This window comes from Drosophila kikkawai, chromosome X (genome assembly GCF_030179895.1).
Source record: "Drosophila kikkawai strain 14028-0561.14 chromosome X, DkikHiC1v2, whole genome shotgun sequence".
Taxonomy (NCBI): Eukaryota; Metazoa; Arthropoda; class Insecta; order Diptera; family Drosophilidae; genus Drosophila; species Drosophila kikkawai.
In genome coordinates this window covers 15479714-15497611 of record NC_091733.1, presented here as the reverse complement: position 1 = coordinate 15497611, position 17898 = coordinate 15479714, and the positions used below count along the sequence as shown (strand labels likewise).

The 17898-nt window shown below is 41.5% G+C and overlaps 1 protein-coding gene across 1 annotated transcript; it reads right to left on the bottom strand.

Moving 5' to 3' along the window:
* Positions 1–12643: 12643 nt before the first annotated feature.
* On the bottom strand, positions 12644–17465 carry Npc1b (Niemann-Pick type C-1b). Its single transcript, XM_017174805.3, has 6 exons — positions 16147–17465; positions 15400–15701; positions 14358–15335; positions 13891–14300; positions 13667–13821; positions 12644–13594 (listed from the first exon to the last, which is right to left on the bottom strand). Exons 1-6 carry the CDS (start codon positions 17461–17463, stop codon positions 12842–12844), a joined length of 3915 nt encoding a protein of 1304 aa, XP_017030294.2. The 5' UTR covers positions 17464–17465; the 3' UTR covers positions 12644–12841.
* Between the last annotated feature and the right edge of the window lie 433 nt (positions 17466–17898).

Genomic DNA, 17898 nt, shown 5'->3' with positions numbered 1-17898 from the left:
AATGAAATAATTTACCAAAAAATATAATGGGAATCTGTCTCTGGAATGCACACATGCATGTATATACCTCGTAAATAAGTCACACGCACATATATAGACAGACATGTGTAAGTACATACATCTGTGTATATTGGGGAAGTGTCGTCGGTTGGTGCTACTTTTGCCGCAGGAAGCGGTCGCAGCTGTGGGTTTTAAAATTTCAATTCATTTCCGTTGTGCATACCGTATACGTATTCGTATCCGACAGTACGCACACTCACGCACTGACACAGGCACAGGCACAGGCACAAAAAATAAAAAAAAAAAACAAAATGCGGCTAAATGGTAGACAGGACGAATAACGACAACAACCAGGGCCTGGTTTTGGCCAGGTCTGGTCGCTCTTGTCGGTCTGGTCTGGTCTGGGCAATTTATGTGCCGAAAAGGCCAAACAGAAGCGAACCTGAGGCCTGTTACCGGATCCCCAAAGTGCCCCGTCCGCCCACAGACCGGAGTAGGTGCCATTCCGACTGGACAGAGAGCAACAGCCGATCCTGCGGCATATACATAAATATCTGGCAGAAAAGTTTAACTATTCTTTACATTAATCATATTCAAGAGAATTTGTTTAAATTTGTAAATAATGGGTGTTCATTTAAATTAAGTTTGAGAATTTAATACTTTTTACAGAGATACAGCTTTCAGTTTTTATTCAATTATTTGTATACTTTATTTAAGGTTAGTATGTTACGATTTATTTTCAAAGTGTTGAATGCTTCAAGTCACACAATTCAATAAACGCTCAGTGGCCAGTGCTTTCAGTGGCACACCCCCTATCCCGACCGCCACAAATGCATAAATGTATGACAAATGAATGCGCTGAATGTCGCAGCAGCAGCAGCGGCGGCAACAACAGGAGCAACGTCCGTTCAGGTGGCATATCATACCTGTGCCATTGTGTGGCATTGACACGCACACATATCCCCCACTTCACCCCACACCTTTTGTCGCGGCAATGAGGTGCTAAACCATGGGGACTCTCATCGAAATTAAGCGATTGATGAGTGCCTAATGAGCGGGCGCCGCAAAATGACATCATCTAAGATCAAAGCAGTCCTATTTCTATGGGTCAATATGCTCACTCTGTGGCTGCTTTGATGGTGCCCAATGCTGACATTTTAAAGGGAGTTGCCCTTGACAGGAACTAATTGAATGTTGTTTTGATAATATAATTGAATCTACCAATTGAAACCTTAAAAGTTAATTCGAAATGTGCTTAAACCAGTTGGGAATCATAAAAAACAGTTTGGGTTACTGACCATATAATAGTCAAGGATTAATGTGTTAATTGATTTTTACCAATTTTATTTATTAATTTTTTACTACAAATAGTTTTTCAAAGCTCTTGGATCAACTTGGGATCTGCGTATTATCATTGACTCTATCGAAGTAATTGCCAAACTACCATTGCCTCTAAACCGAAAGGGAAACAACAACAAAACCGTTCACTATATACAGTAACCATGTGTCAAATTGCCAAAGTCTTAGCATAGATGTTGGGCTGAATATGATTAGGGGAAAGGTATTACTGGCAAACTTATTTTGGCACTCCCCTTTCGGCGACGCCCACCAAGAAACAAAAACAACCACAATAGCAGCACACATTTTGACCACAACAATGTTAGTGTCTCATAATTTTCAGGTGGTTGGTATACACTATCCACTGAGAACCTAAAATATTAGCAAATAAAAGAGTTATAAATAAGTAAACCCAGGCCGAAAGTATAGGTTTTTGCATGGGTTTAGTGGTAATTATTGTATTATATCTGCAAAATAATGAAACATTTATTTTTTAGATTTTTTTTTTAAGTATATATTGGAGTTTGTCATTGAATTTTGTCAGCCAAAAGTTTGTCCAGGTTTGGAGAACGTGCAAAGATTTGGCAAAAGTATTTAGGCAAGCAGCCAGCTCTCTCTCTCTCTTTTCCTGGAGTCGAATCCGTACCAGAAACCTGGGTTTGGTTCTGGTTCTGGAATGGAGCTGAGCTGCAGCTCGCAGCTCTGGGCGATGGCCATAGAGGTAACCTTCTTAATTTGTTATGACTGCCGTTTTGGAGCACGTAAATGGGTGCTGCTCCACTGGGCAGCAGCTGTTCGTGTCTCGCTGCTAGTTTTCCTCTATCTCGCTGGCAGTATCTCTAGAATTTTGTTTAGAATTTTTTCCTTCCAGGGTATTGGAAGTGGGGGTAGTTTATTATTGATTAAAGGATTTTTAAGAGCCTGTAAAATTTAAAGAATTAATTTTAAAATTTAATTTCGTAAATAATTAAAGACTTTTATGAAGAGAATGAATATCGAAGTATATCGATATGTACAACGATATTTATAGGTATCATTTGCCTAGGGTTCTTTATTATTGAAATTTTGAGCTTCTAAAATTGAAAGAACTTATTTAAAATTTAATTTCGTAGATATTTTAAGTGTTTCTAACAGGCCTTTATAAAAATAAATGTATATCGAAGTATATCGATCAGATTAACGATATTTATAGGTATTTTTTGACTACTATCATAGTCCTTCTACTGTCTCTTTTAAGTACTTTTAAAGGGCTTTAGACTTTAGAGAGCATTTCAATCCTTACCGGGTATCCCTGCGTTGAGTAACTCCCTTATTAACTCCTTGGAGCTGCTGCCTCCCGCCATTCAGCGCCGATATCTTCACCTCTCCCCTGGCCAGCTGGTGTTTTTGGTTCATCCTGAGGTGCCGCAGGCTCGGCTCGTTCCAGTCCAGGACCTCTTGTCGCTCTGTGTGTGTCTGTGTTTTGTTGCAAAACTTGTTCGCCGCTGGAATATTTGCATTGCGGTGTCGCTGGCGTCGAGAGAAAAGCTGCGATTTGTGTGTGAAGTGTGCGAAACACAAAGAAAAGCGCCGCGGCAAAGGGGTTTCCACAAACTTTCCATTGTTTACTTTTTGTTTTAATTTTTGTGCCACCCTCCGCCATACCATTTGTCTCTCTGTCTCTCTTTTATTTTATATTTTTTATTTTTTGTTGTGTTTTTGTGCACGTTGTCCTGTGTCACTTTCTGTGGATTTCAGGCTGAATAAGGTGGGAATGGCAGGACACTTCCTTGTCCGCCCAGTTTTTTTTTGTATATATTTTGACCAATGATTAATTGAGGATAACAATTGTGACTAAAACTATTAAATTTCAGTTTAGTTCAAAGCCAGCAATGTGCTCATCAATATTCACATTTCATCTACCAGAAAATCCCGATCGAAATCCACTCGATAAACGCGGATCAAAAGCTGCACAACGCCGCTAATTCCCCCCGTAGGTCATCGATAGAAATGTTACCAGCCGCATGTTCATCCACTGGAGTTGGCCACCACCTCATACCCGCCTAAAGCCACCCCCCCACCGGAAAATTCCGCCCACATGCTGTGCTACCTTGTGCCAAGTGCTCTGGATTTTTTCCTGCTCTTTTTTTTTTTTTTGGGCCCACGCTAAGCACACAAAAACATAATTTGTTTGCTTGTCATTTTGCCATAATACGCTGACAACAACAACAACAACGGCAACAAAGATGGGCAGAAGGAGGCCAGTATAAAGCGGACTGAAGGGAAATGGATGTACAAAAAAAAAAAAAAAAAAAAAGAGAAAATACATATAAAAACGACAGGAAAATCAAGCACAAATACTAATAAAGGCCAACGGGGGGAGATGCTGCAAGGAAAAAGGAAAAACTCGCGCTCACCACTAATGTGTTTTAATTTTTGGTCAAAGTGTGAAAAGCGGAAGTAGGCGGTGGTAATCGCAAGACAGTGGGTGAGGTTTTCCAAATTTTCTCGAACTTTGAGTGGGATTTGTGGTAGAAATTTGCATTATATTTTAAGGTAATTGTATTAAAAGTTATTTAACACTTAAAAGTAAATCAAGGGAATTTTTTGGATTATAAAATTTAAGAAAACAAATGTTACAAAAATTTTAATCTAAACAGTAACCTCCATGGAATCACCTTAAATTATAGTTTATAGTTTTCTCTATTTTCTTGAAAATGTTGTAAAATTATTAAATTTAATATAAGCTTTTAAAATGCTAAATTTAAAATCCTAGTTTGCCAAGAACTTACGGTTGAGCAGCTTTGGACATTCTCAACCCTCGAATTTCTGCCCTCAGCAACAATTTGTTGTTTGTTGTTGGACTCTGCTTACCGAGCATAATGAATGTGCTTACGAATTGGTTATTATATTCTCTGGTGACACAGGACACGGCACAGGATCGGGATGAACCCGGCCAGAGTTGTCCTGCCGTTTGCTGGGCCTGTGTTTGCTCTTGTTTGTTTGCTGTTTGCCGTCGTTTGCCCCGCTGCCTGTTGACCTGCAGGGCGCAAATGGCCAAAAAGAAAATTGAGCGCAAAATGCTTAACAAATATTTTATGACTTCGAAGTTCAAACGCTTAAATGTGGCAACATTGTTCCCATCGCAGGACCTGTTCCCCAGTTCTTTCTTTTGTTGTTGCTGGCAAATTACCCGCAGCAGCAGCAGCAGCAGCAGCAGCAGCAACTATTTTCCAGGATATAGCATATTTTTGGTCCTGCTCTCCTTGCAAAACAAAGGAACAACAACAGCACGCTGCACACTCGGGAAAAGTGCGAGGAAAAAGAGGGCAGGACGACCAAAAAAAGGAAAAAAAATAGGAAAAAAGAAAAGCCAGCAGCAGCATAAGGAGCCGAAGGAGTGGGAAAAAATTGTTTGAAATTCCTAACAAAGCATTTTAACAATTTGCTGACATTATAACGGCGACAAGTTGAGCGAAGTCAATAAACTGTTAACTGAAACTAAACAAAAAAATTGACAAAAAAAAATTAATAAAAAAAAATAGTGATAAGAAAAAAAGTTGGGGTCAAGATCTCGAAGTTTTAGTTACCCTTTCAGAGGTTTGCTTTCATTTTGTATCATATATAATATTTATAATGTCTTAAAAATATATTTAAAAAAATCAATATTTAAATTTTAACGAATAATATAAAATAATAAATTTAAAATAAAATAAATTTTTTTTTGTAATTATTTTAAAAGATTATTTAGAATTTATTATAATTTTAAGGATATCTTTGGTACTAAATATAGTTTTATTATTTTACTTTTTTATTATTTAATTATTAAATATAATTCTTAATATTTATTTTAAACTGGAATTTGCTTATTTTTCTACTCTTTGAATCACATTTTCCTTAACACCAATACACCCAGCGTGTAAAGGGTAAAACCGAAATGCGCCAAAGCGAAAAAAGTGCTGATAGTAATAGACTGGAAAGACGTGCATCAATAGCGCCTCAAATGCCCCATAATATCGGGGTTTGGATGGTCTGAAGGGTAGTGCCATAGGGGAACCGTGTCATGGGATTGACGAAAAAGTTTTTAACAAAATTCCCGCAACAGCAGCAGCAGCGGCAGCGGTAGCAGCAGCACCAGCAGCAGCAACATCAATGTTTGGCAGCTGGCAGCATAAACGGCATGAAACTTCATTAAAGCGATAAAAATCAGAACCGAGGTGGCAACAAAAATCCGGCTTCAGCTACAGAAACAGAAAAAGGGAGAAGAGCAAAATAATAGCAGACCCATTGATGCTCTGTCTTGTGGGTAAAGTAATTATACATTTTGTTAAGAAATAATTTTAATTTATTTTTACAAATATTTCTAGATAAGTAAGGAAAATTAGCATTTAATTTATGACTATGAAGAGCAAAGAAACATTTAATTACCTTTAATTTTGAGGGTATCACTACCGGTGGAAAAATCCAGCTCAAAGCGGGTCCGGCGTTCCCTGCTCACCGCAGTCAAAATATCCGGCGGAGCCGCAACACCTGTACAACCACCACAGACTACGAAGGATCCCAGAGTTATTAAACTTGTTCGGCGCTTGTTTATGGAAAAGCAGGAGCGATGGATGCCAGGACTCCAAACCCACACCCCACTCTCCCTCACCTGATTAAGCCCAGTCAAAGATTTATGACGAATTGTCTGCATCATGCCCTGCATCCCTACATGCAAGTGTGTGTAATTACTGGCTGGCTGGGCTCGTGTGAAAAAGTATGATTTAATGGGCAGATGCTGCCAGCACATATTACACTATTTTTGCACTGGGGCCGATGATGGACATTGATGGACGTAAATGGAGTTTATGCAATGCCAGCATATGCCGCAGATCGGCCCGGTTTTGGTCTGAGTGCGGAAATATGGAGTGCATCATGGATTCAACGATATTCATTTAGCCGTGACAGCCAAAAAGTAGGCACTCAAACATTCAATTTAGGAAAGAGCCCTCTTAAAACTGAATATAGGACGGAATTATTTAGAAAACAAGAGACTTTAAAAGCATAACGAAAAAACACTTAAAGAGCTAAGGTATTCCAAAAGCTAAAGTTGATTGATAATTAAATATAATGAATAATTCGTATAATTAGCTTATTAAGAAGACCATATTCCTAACCTTTTTAAAACAAAGAACTGTAACCCAGCAGAAAAAAACTTTGTTTATGATTTAGAAAACGATTGTTTTGTGGATGTTACGATATCAACGATAATAAAGTTAATCCCTTGTCATGGATTTTGTGGCGAATATCCGAATAAGATTTCAATTGCGGACCTTTTACGACATCATTTGCGGTTATAATCCTGATAATTTGCAATACTCATCCGCTATTCGTCCGTTTGTGCGTCCGTTTATGAGCATTTAGTGAAACGAATGCGGAAAGTGCGATTCTTTGTCCGTATTTAATAGTTTTAGAGCACATTTTTCGGTTCGTCCTAACTTTGTCTGCTGGGAATTTTATTCCGTGACTTTGCCTCAAGTGAGTGGGTAACCAAGGCAAGGCCATCGACTTTACCGATATGCTCGACCAAGATCTCAGTGCCGACGACCACAATGGACCCAACCAAAAAAAAAAAAGAGGAAAAAAGAATATATATATAATAATAAAGAGGCTGCTACCAAAGGGGGCATAATTTGTGCCATATCAAAAATAGTTGCTCGGTTGCGTGCCTTCTCCCGGCACTTTCTTACCATCTCAATACATATCCGTGTGCCAGCCAGTCAAACAAACAAAAAGGCTGAGACTGGGCAGAGAAACATAGACTCGCATAAAGGAAATCAACTATTTTGATTGAACGCACACACACATGAGCGCACAGGAGCTGAGCAGCGCTTTGGATAACAAAGATTCATAATTACGATAAACAACACAGCAGCGGCATCAGGCACTGCGAAAAAAAGGGGGCTGACGCCTGATGCCTGATCCTTGGGGGTGGTGGTGGTAAAATATCAACGCTTCGCAGATAAGCAAATGCTCCCCCTTGGTTGAGGTTTCCTTTTTGTTGCCACCGTTGCTGCTTTGTGATAAATCACAAGGGGATGCCTCCTTGGTCTTGGTGGGGCCATAAAAATTCAGAGAGAAAAGCGGAAAACCCCGGGCCGAGAAAGTGGTGAGTAGTAAGTATATTGGAGGAGAGAATGGCGTAGGCGGGTGGTTAGGTGGTGGGTTGGCCGAGGGACAATAGCTGCTCTCACCGCAATCAGTGTTTTCTGTGCTTTTAATTGATATCATTGGCCATGATTTTAATTGAACAGTGGCTGCCCATAAAGCAGTAAAAATAATCCTTGCTCAAAGGCATTCCACCAAGTAAATTCTCTGAATTAAAGGTGTCTATTTTTGGGGAGAGATTTGAAGTTATTTATATATTTAAGTCACAAAAAATTAGTTTTAAATAGAAACCTTTATGTTATTTTTTGTATTATTATTTAAAAATAATATTAGAATTTATTTAGTGAACATTTTCATCCGCATTCATTAGTTTAAAATATTTGAAAAATACTATATAATACAATTATAAATAATAATATTATTCTCCAACTAAATTTTATCCTTTTTCAGCGCTCTTTATTTTTCTAAAATATTTTGCAACATTTTTCCTATGCCAGAACACCTTTCCTAGCCCCAAATAAACACACCCATACAGTTGCATATACACTTTGTGTGCGATCACGTGTCGCTGTGTGTTTACCATGCCATTAATTGGATTATCTAGCGCTTCGTGGCACCACAACAAAATAATAATAATAATAATTATTATTTTAATTCTTATTTTCCCATACACACACATCCCGTCGCATATCACGCACACACTTCATATGCAAAGGTTGGTTGAGGAAAAAATTAATTAAAAATTATTATCTTGTGTGTGGCGATCTATCGAAGGCCAATCAATCGATAGATAGCCTGGCTGCATGGCCATCTTGCCTGTCCCAGCAGGGGATTTATCCAACAACTTGCCCCAATGAAAATGCATTAGCATTAGGGATGGTAGGGAGTGTTTTTTAAATTTTAAATTAATTATATAAACTATAATTTTAGGAATAATAGGTAAATTAATATAGGAATATAAGAGAAAATTGAATTTAATCTCTTTGGAGGCAAAAATTGCGCCTGTTTTCTGATAAAAACATACTTAAAAATCTTTATTTTTAATTAAATTAAATTAATTTTATTTGTAAGATTTAAAATTACTAATATTTTAATTAAATACAAAAGTACTTTCGAAGTTTAAAATGTTTCAACTTAAAAAATACAAAAATCTTCACTTATATTAAGTATACGCACTGTAGTACAATACAAATAGTTATAAGTTAGCATTTTTCCTCTATATTTTCATATAAAAATCTTAAAATTCTTTTATTTTTTTATAGATATATTCATCATAACCAAGTTATCGCCTCCAACATTCATCTCTAATTTAGATAGACAGTGGGGTTATTTTCCAGGCTGCTGTGGGAACCCATGCTGTGCCAGGCTTTTCCGTGTGTTGGTCAAATGTGTGTTTGACATTTTCAATATGTTCCAGTAGTGGGAAAGCCAGGGGGTGGGGAATGGGGGGTGAAAACGTGCGCCATTTAATGCAAGCAGCTGCTGATGCTGATGCTTTTGTTGCTGCCTCTTTTTGCGGCATGTCCTGGCTCCAGCTCCTGCATTTTGCATGAAGTTTCTCAAAATTGTGCGCATTTGTTGAGGTTGTTGTTATAATTTAGTTGGAAATTGCTGTCACACCCATACAATCGTACACACACACACACACACACACACACCCAAAATTAACCCACTGTATACAGTGGGACTCCAGGATTTGGATTTAATGTATAGTAATTTGTTTGATTTTTGTTTGTCACTAGATTTCTGGCCACAAGAAAAATTTGGAAAATTCGCCATAACTTCAGTTGATATTTTTCTTGCTGTCAAGTAATTAATTAAATTTTTTCTTGTGTTTATTTTAATTTGTATATTTTGTAGGGTTAAGTTTTTATACATTTTCAATTTAATTTTAGTTGAAACCAAACTCATTCGCTCACGCGCTTTCGCATGGCTTCAGTTTCAGTTTGCAGTTTTAGCTTTAGTTTTTCTGTACCCCTTCCCTTCCTTTTTGGCGGGAGAACCCCCTCTCTCCCCTCTCTCTCTCTCTGTAGGCCAATTCCATGGCCATGGCCATGGCCAGTTTGCCAGTTTTGCCAGTTTTGAGTTTTGTCAGTGTTGATAATATTTCAGGGGTAAATCCAAGGGGGGTTGAAAATAGGTTTTTGGCCTGCTGCAAGTGTAATTTTAGCCAAAAACGCGAATTGCGAATTGGATTGCGGCTTATAAGCACGTTTATAAATTACTGATTCGTCTATGGACTAGGTTAGCCGGAGTCCAGAGTCCAGAGTCCAGAGTCCCTATTCCCGTAGTTTTCGGCCGGAGCCGGGCTTATGTCAGCAAATGAATAAATTAAATATTCCATCTCCATCATTGAAAATGTGTGCCCGCTGCTTTAATTAACTTTTTTCATTTTTTTTTTGCCTGCATTTTGGTTTTGGCAGTTTGTGAATGGCTTCTAAAAATTGAATTTCCTCTTTTGTAATTAATTTGTATTAAAAACCAATTTAGAACGAGCAGCCATGATAGTGGGAAATCCGAATGGAAATGTGGAAAGCTTAGTGCGGCTTAGGCCCTGTCATTTGACCCTAATATAACAACTGACTTTGGCCCTTTGGTTGATTGCATTAATTAAACAACCCACTTCCCCTTTGGAAAAATTGTAATAAAAAACATGTACATAAAGTTGAAAACAAATGCCAGCTGCTAATTGCAAAATAATTAAAAAGTTTAAGGGGATTAGAAGAGTTTAAAAATGTGTGGATTATGAAATCAAAAGATGAAGTTTAGGTGGAAGGTTAAGTTTTCTACGTTTTTTTGAATCATTCAAAGGGGAATTTTAAAAAATATTAGTCTAAGCCATAAGATAGCTCATTAAACCAAATTAAAACTTAATTTTAGTTGCTTTAAAATGTTTTAAATGTGAAAAATATTTAATTTAACCCACATTACATATGTTTATTAGCTGAAATTTAATTTCAGATACAAATACAATGAGCTTTTCTTATCTCAATCCAACTCCCGCTTGGCTCTCCGAAATTCCCCAACTAATTAAAAAACGCATTATTCAAAGAGCTGCGAAAAAAAGCAAAAAAAATATTGAAAATGAAAGGCAATTCCCCCAAAGGGAATAGAAGCTTTCTCTTTACATTTTTCCAGCTTTATGGCATATGCAGATACAGATACAGATACAGATACATATAGCAAGATAGGCATCCAATAACCGATTAATAAATATGCGCAAATTTTATTTTAATGCCTCACGTGAGTTATGACCTGGTTAAGAGTCCTGTCCCGGGCCTGGCCTTTTCGCCTTTTGGCCTTTTATGGCCTTTGAAAGCTGGAAGCCAGCTAAATTGGCCACAAATCGTGCGAATATATACATATATATGTTTTTGTTGCTGTTTCTGTTTCGCATTTTGGTTTTTGGTTTTGGATATTCGGGCCACATGCCGCGGGCAACAGAAAATCAATTAATTTAAATTTTTATTGCCACACTTGCCACATTAATTCGTTGATTCGCCTCAATTTCTGGGCGAAATGTGTTAGCTGCTCATACGAATGATTTATGCTCGGTCTTCTGTGAGTCTGCAAAGATGCTCTTAATGGATTATTCATCTCGTGTTGTTGTGTTTAGGTCAGGGCAACAGAAAATTTCAATTGAAAATGTTAGTCTTTAAAGTGTGTACCAAGAAAATTATATTTGCACTGAAAGTTCCAGCAAAAAATCAATTTCTTTTAATCTGAAATCATAAAAATTAAATATAAAAAGTCAAAGGGAAACTTGAAATGGAAAAAAACCCACTTAAAATGCACAATTTACGCACTCGAAAGACTACTCTGGTTCGGTTAAAGATCATATTCACGTGTTTATTTTCTTGCCGGAGAAGTGTTTCGGCTCATTTGGTTCGTTTTTGGCATTAGCACTTGGCATTGTTAAGGCACTTTGAATGGCAATTAAGTGGAGGATGAAAAACATTCTGACCCGCACACACACACAACACACATATAGCATAAGTGCGAGCACAAACAACTCAATTTGCACTTCATCTGTGTGTGTGCGAGTGTGTGTGTGCCAGTGCGCTGGTAATTGCTAATTGATTTTGCCATATGCATTAGTTGATACATTTATAATTATGCTTTTCAATTGTCGGCCAGTTGAAGTGCCAGGCGACTCGATGAGGCATGAATCTTAATGCCGCACACACACATTTCTCATTAAGTGATTATGATGGCAGGCTGGAAATTCAAGGCAAAAAAGGGAAAGCTTAGCTGAAAAACCACTCTAAACTTTATTAATTTTAATTAAAAACACTCTACTCATTTTGAGGGTTAAGCGCTTTCCTGTGTGTCTACTTTCGGGCTCCTGTTCCTCCGGTTCCTGTTCGTATCCTTAAGCCGCAAAGCACTCGACTGACCAGCAGGCGATGGCAGTTAAAAACAGGGAAGCCATCATCCGGAAAACTTACTCCTTTTGCCAGAGCAGGCACCTTGTGAAACACCAAATGCTCTTGAGAATAGCAGCTCAACTTGGCGAAAGGAAACTTGAAAAATTTTATTATTAAGATAACTAAAAAGTCAATTTAATTGTGTAAAAACATAACAAATATTATAGTCATTGATTTCCTTAAAAATCTATTTAAAAATCCTTGTTAAGTCCTTACTTCCCCTCTGGGTTAGGGTATGCCAAAGCCCTTCTCCCTTAAGCGGCAGAGATATCATTAAAAAATCTGTGCTAAACTTCTGCCCAAAAGGCGTAAGACGTTTTAGGTATTTGGCCAGAGAGGCGTTGGCCACCAAGGAGTTGGCATAAACAGGACTCTGGAGTCCCCCAGACCACCACCGCTACTCCCCCCCTCTTGTTTATTGTTTTTTGTTTTGACGGCGCACGCGGCAGTTGGTCGCTTAAGGCCATAAAAAGCAAAGGTGCGACAGCGATAAACAATGAGTGAGAGAGCCCAATCCCCCATAGGCCAAAGTCCTGCCAAAGTGTGCAGCTTAAAAAAGGGAGTTATCTTTATTTATATAAATGTATATTTATTTGAAAATGTGAGATGGGAGTCTGGTTAACATTTAATCTGGATTTTAACTTTGGTAACTAATAATTATTTAAATTATTTAAGTATACAAACCTTAAGAAAATTGTTTGCAATCCGAAAATAGAATATAAACCAAGTTTTTTGTTATAATTTATTTATTTAATTATCTCTTTCGTTTTTTGTTCGACTATTTTGATGATATAAGCTCACAGTTTGCAGTTGAAATTAACAGAAATCAAATTGGGAAAATTGTTTCTTTACATCACACACACTCACACACACAATCAAGCAAACCACACAGACTATAAATACAAATATATAATATATATAAATATATATTAAGAGTAAAATATACCCCATCAGTTGGAGACTCCAATGGGCTCGGCACTGGAGCTCCTGGCCAGATTATTCAGCGGCCCCAGAAGACTGAGCAGAACCGGCAACAGGATCAAGCCATGGGCAGCACCAATCAGGACAATGCCCAGATACATGCGGAAGTAAAAGACCTGAAAGATCTGTGAGTTGGAGAAGCCCAGCACCACGATGCCAGCGAACTTTGTGAGCGTTATGCCCGACAGGACACTGCTGCCGGTGACATTCAGCGAGTGGCGGGCACGCTCCTGTGCTGTTCCCTCCGCCCGCTTGAAGGATCTCACAATGTGAGCCACAAACTCCACGCCAATGCCCACGCACACCACCAGATTCACCAGTGAAATGGCATTCAGGTTGATGCTCCACGCCCACATCATGCCGCCCATATTGATCAGTATGCAAATCACCATGAAGAGCACAATCAGGGTGGATGTTATGTCCAGGCCAGTGATAACCAGGGTCACCAGGAAGATGGCCAGCAGGGACATACCCAGGGAGAAGAGTGCATCGTCCCAAATGGTCAAATACTGTTCGTAGTAAATGTAGAAGACGCAGTAGGCAAAGATTTCGGCATCAACGCCATTCTCCGCAAACATTGAGTTTATCTCGCCGGCAATTCTTCGCACTTCGCGAAGCTGCGAGTAGAATTCCTCCGAGGTGGTCGATGTGGTGGAATACTGCATGAAGTAGGTGTCCTGGACGGTGGACATTCCCTCGTCGTCTATGGTGTAGATCACGGCCTTGAAAAGGAGAGTATTTTTTATTTATTTAAAATTCAATTACAAGTTTTTTTTTTAAGAAAAGAAACTTACATCAGCATAAGAGGCTCTGCCTGCCTTGGCACACTCGGCATCTGGCAGATCAAAGAGGAAGTAGGGTATATACCTGTTGAACGTCTCCACATCGGGTCTCAGGCCATTCTCGGTGAAGCCCCTTTCACAGGGCAGGCAATCGTCACTCTTGGAGTCTGAAAGATCATTGAATACATACATATGTATATCCAAAAATCATAACTATATCCCGAAATAGAACTCACTGCTGGAGCAGAAGCCGCCGGTGGTTACGTTGTACTTGCAACAATCGGTAATGGCCAGCCAGTCAATGTAGTCATCCAGCCAGGACGAGGCTGGTCGGGCCAGGGCCGTGATCTCCGGATAGCGGGACTGCGTATACAGCTGCACGGACAGCGAGTTGTTATTGCACTCGACTCCACCGCAGATGAGATTCTGCTCCAGGGGCAACGAGTAGTTCAGACCGGGCTTGAGTACCCAGTAGACGGGGGCACCCATTGCAAGGAGATCGACCATATAACGGAAGTACTTTACCACGTGAGAGTTCTTCGGCATGGACATTTCCTGGTCGAGACCCTTCTCAATGGAGGGTGCCACCATCAGGGACAGGCAGGTGATCACAGTGAAGATCAGCAGCACGCACACCTTCACGGGTCTGAAAGGGTTTCCTTTGGAGTCTCTCTTGAAAATGGTTAACGAGTTTAATACTCACTTGGAGAGCAGAAAGGGTGAATAGAAATTCTTGAACATGGACTCCAGCATGCCCACCTCCTTGGCCTGGTCCACGCCAGCGCCAGCTCCAACAGCATCTTCCTGTACCGAGTGCCTCTTCTTGGCACCGCCACTCCTTAGGCAGCACAGCATGTCCAGCCGACCGTCTTGATAGCGCCGCTCATCGATGGCCATCAGGGCCACAAAGGCGGTGATTTGGAGAAGGAAGTCCAACAGGATTGCAATCGCCGCGTACATGGCAAACGTCTTTACCGCCGGCATGTCCGCGATGCAACCAATGGCAAAGCAGGCCATCTCGCTGCCCGCCGTCTGAAGGATCGAGGGTCCCACCTGGCCAATGGCCTCTCCAATTGCCTCGTGGGTGGTCGCAAACTGCGAGTGGTCCAGGCGCTGATACGTGTGCACCATGATGAAAATGTTGTCCACGCCCACGGCTAGCACCAAGAACGGTATCACCTCGATGGCCAGCATCGTTGTGGTCACATCCAGGTAGCCCCAGAAGCCCAGGCTGCAGGTAACCGAGGCCATCACAATGACAATTCCGCCGATGGCCAGCATGATCCGCGACTCGCGCAGAAAGCCCGTACAGCTGCGGATGTGACCCAGGGCTATGGCCACGTACAGGAACATCACCAGGTAGCTGATGACAACAGTGCTTACCTCGCCCTCGGACAGCTCCACGATGGCATCCTGAATGGACCGTTCCGCCATGTAGGCTATGTCCAGGCGATCGCTCTTGTAGTCCCGCAGGAAGTCCACGAAGAGCTTTTCCCACTTCTCGTTCGGCTCCAGCTTGGCCTCGTCGAGTTGGTTGCGGCCCAGGAAGGTGATCACCAGTCCGGTGGCCAGCATGTAGTCGGGATCATCGCCCACCGCCACCTTGGGCATGCCACCCACAGCGATACCGGGCTCAATGGGTCCACCGTAGGTGCCAAAGCAGTCTTCCATCATGGGAACTCTGTGGGAAGATTTTCAAAATCGTTGTAGAAAATGCGGAAAGCAGTTACCTTCCCTGACCTTACCTTAGACAATCCTCCAGCTGGTTGAGATAGTTAATCGTATAGTTGTTGCTGTCGACGTAGGAGCTCTCAAACCGATCCATATCGTGCTGGAAGTAACCATATATCGACTGGATAACGCAGTCATCGACGGTGGCCGTCTGACCCGCCAACAGGACGGGGGCATAGCAGATCTTGTCCAGGCCCTCGCCTTCTGCCAGGCCCAGCTTCATGATGGATTCCTGCAGTTCAAAGACCTCCTTCAGGAAGTTGTACTCGAAGGCGGGGCCAAAGTTCAGCAGGCCACTGGGAGCCTCATGGGTGAACTGCAAAGGTTACGGGTTGAAGAAGAATTATTTGTCAAGCAACTCCAACTTTTACATCTTTTTTTGAAATATATTAACACTTAGAAAGAAAAACGACATTATCAGCGCTTGTGATTGGCAGTGAAACTCACTCACAAATCAAAGAAATGGTGAATAAATTCGATAACGATTAGCACAGAATTGCGATAACACTTCCAAATGAAATACACTCATACAAATATTAATTGATATTTAAGAAAAATTGCCATAAAAAAATCATAAATATAATATTTTCGGGGTGATTTGTTTAAGGTTAATATTAAGCTCAAATTTGAGAGCTTTATTTCCTTTTTTAATTAACGGCGAATTGCAAGGCGATTTTGTTCTAAAAATCTCACACATGTGCACTTATAATTCCCAACTGGTTCTAGCATTCGCAGAATGAATTGACGGTTGCTGAACTTACATGGCTTTGGTTGACGGCCTTGATGAACATCTGGTTGGTGCGATAAAAGGGTCCAAAATGCTGGTCAAAGTAGTCCTTCTCAAGCCTCGTCTGGCTCTCGCTGCCGGCCCAGAGCTCAACGGGATCCGTAGTGATGGTCATGTATCGAATGCCATAGGACAGCCCAGCGATGGCCCAGGAGCACAGGGCAAGGACCAAAACCGGATGCTTGGCGCAGAATGTTCCCCAGACGCGGAAGCCATGGTAGAAGAACTCCCCAAACAGCGTCGGCATACAGACACTGGTCATGCAGAGCCGGTTCCTGCTCAGCGCTCCCCAGCAGATGAGACCCGAGAAGAGCACGGCAATGATCAACCCCACTATGAAGGTTACCCCGTAGAGGCCAGCGATCTTCCATAGCTCGTCGGGACCCGTGGGCGCATCTGTGAGCGGACAGGACGTCTCGCAGTCAATGCAGGCACAGGCGTAGCTGCCCTCGTAGCTCTCGCCGCACTTGAGGATATTCAGATCCAGGTATATCTCCTCGTTGCCCTCCTCCGCGTCATCGGACCATATATAGTTGATCTGGAAGGGCACATAGTCGCCGGTCACGTCGCCCATGAACTCATACCAGCGACGGTAGTTGCAGGTCTTGGCATTGTAGGCCCCGCATCCCAGATCCATGGCCGGTCGTCCCGTCTGCGTGTGCTGGATTCCGTCGCAGCTGTCATAGATCTTGGATACGGTGGCGTCTGTAATCCGGTAATCAATGTACTCGATGAACTCCAGGCCCGTGGGCTGGTAGGTGGCATTGTAGCCGGTTAGGAAGAGGGTGTGGTTCTTGGCACAGGTCATGGCGCAGACTGTCTGGGCCATGTTCCGCGTGCACGTCGGGCAGCGGGAGAAGACACCATCCGCCTGCGACAGGCCCGCGTCCATGGTCTCAATCTGAGCTGCGTCGCAGCAGAGACTTAGCTCCTCCTCGCCAGACTCGCCCTTGTACTCCTTGTACAAAACCGGGCAACGCCGGGCAAAGATCGCCTCAGCCGTGGCACTGTTCAGCGGTCGCGCTGGTCTTGTGTCCGCCAAATTCTGCCAGTGGGCACCGATCTGATGACTCTGGCCATACCAGATGCAGCCCAGCTCGGGCTCCTCGCTCTGGGCCAGGACCACTGCCACCGATAGGGCCAGCGCCAGGGCCAGTGGGAAAATCACTTTCATTGCCACAGAAAAAAAAAACTTGGGTTCAAGAACTGGCACAGCTTGGGGAGTGGTAACAATTCGCGCCGGCAGCGAACCGAACGAAACTGAAACTAAAGCCACCAAACATCCCAACATCAACACATTACCAGGTGGACAGGCTATATCGGAAGGCGACTGTGGAGTGGCCGCGATTAGATTTCCCCATTTCGGTTTTTTTGTTTTCCCTCTCTCAAAAGCGCGATAAGCTTCTGAATTCGTCCCGATTGGATTTCGTTGGAGCAGGCTTAATGGGGTCTTATCGTCACGGGGATTAATGTGGGCTCTCCATAGCGACAGGTGATTGGAAAACGATTAGATACTAAAGGTCAATGCGGTGGCTTAATTGCCAAGTTGCCAACAAAGTTGTATCGATGATAAGAGCTTCTTAGAAGGCTGATATAACTACTTTTTAGGCTTGAGAACTTCAAGATATAATTGCTTATTTGATTTGCTTAAAGTTCTGAATTTTTGAAGATTTAAAAGGTAGAAATAATACGATCTCTTAATTTTTTTTTTCCTGAAAATAATTTA

Bases quoted from the DNA above. Each gene is read 5' to 3' on its own strand.
- Npc1b (XM_017174805.3), bottom strand. From the start codon at position 17,463: ATGTTGGGATGTTTGGTGGCTTTAGTTTCAGTTTCGTTCGGTTCGCTG. The intron at 15,336-15,399 runs GTAAGGTCAGGG...ATCTTCCCACAG, and splicing joins CAGCTGGAGGATTGTCTAAG to AGTTCCCATGATGGAAGACT. The intron at 14,301-14,357 runs GTGAGTATTAAA...AAACCCTTTCAG, and splicing joins TCACCCTTTCTGCTCTCCAA to ACCCGTGAAGGTGTGCGTGC.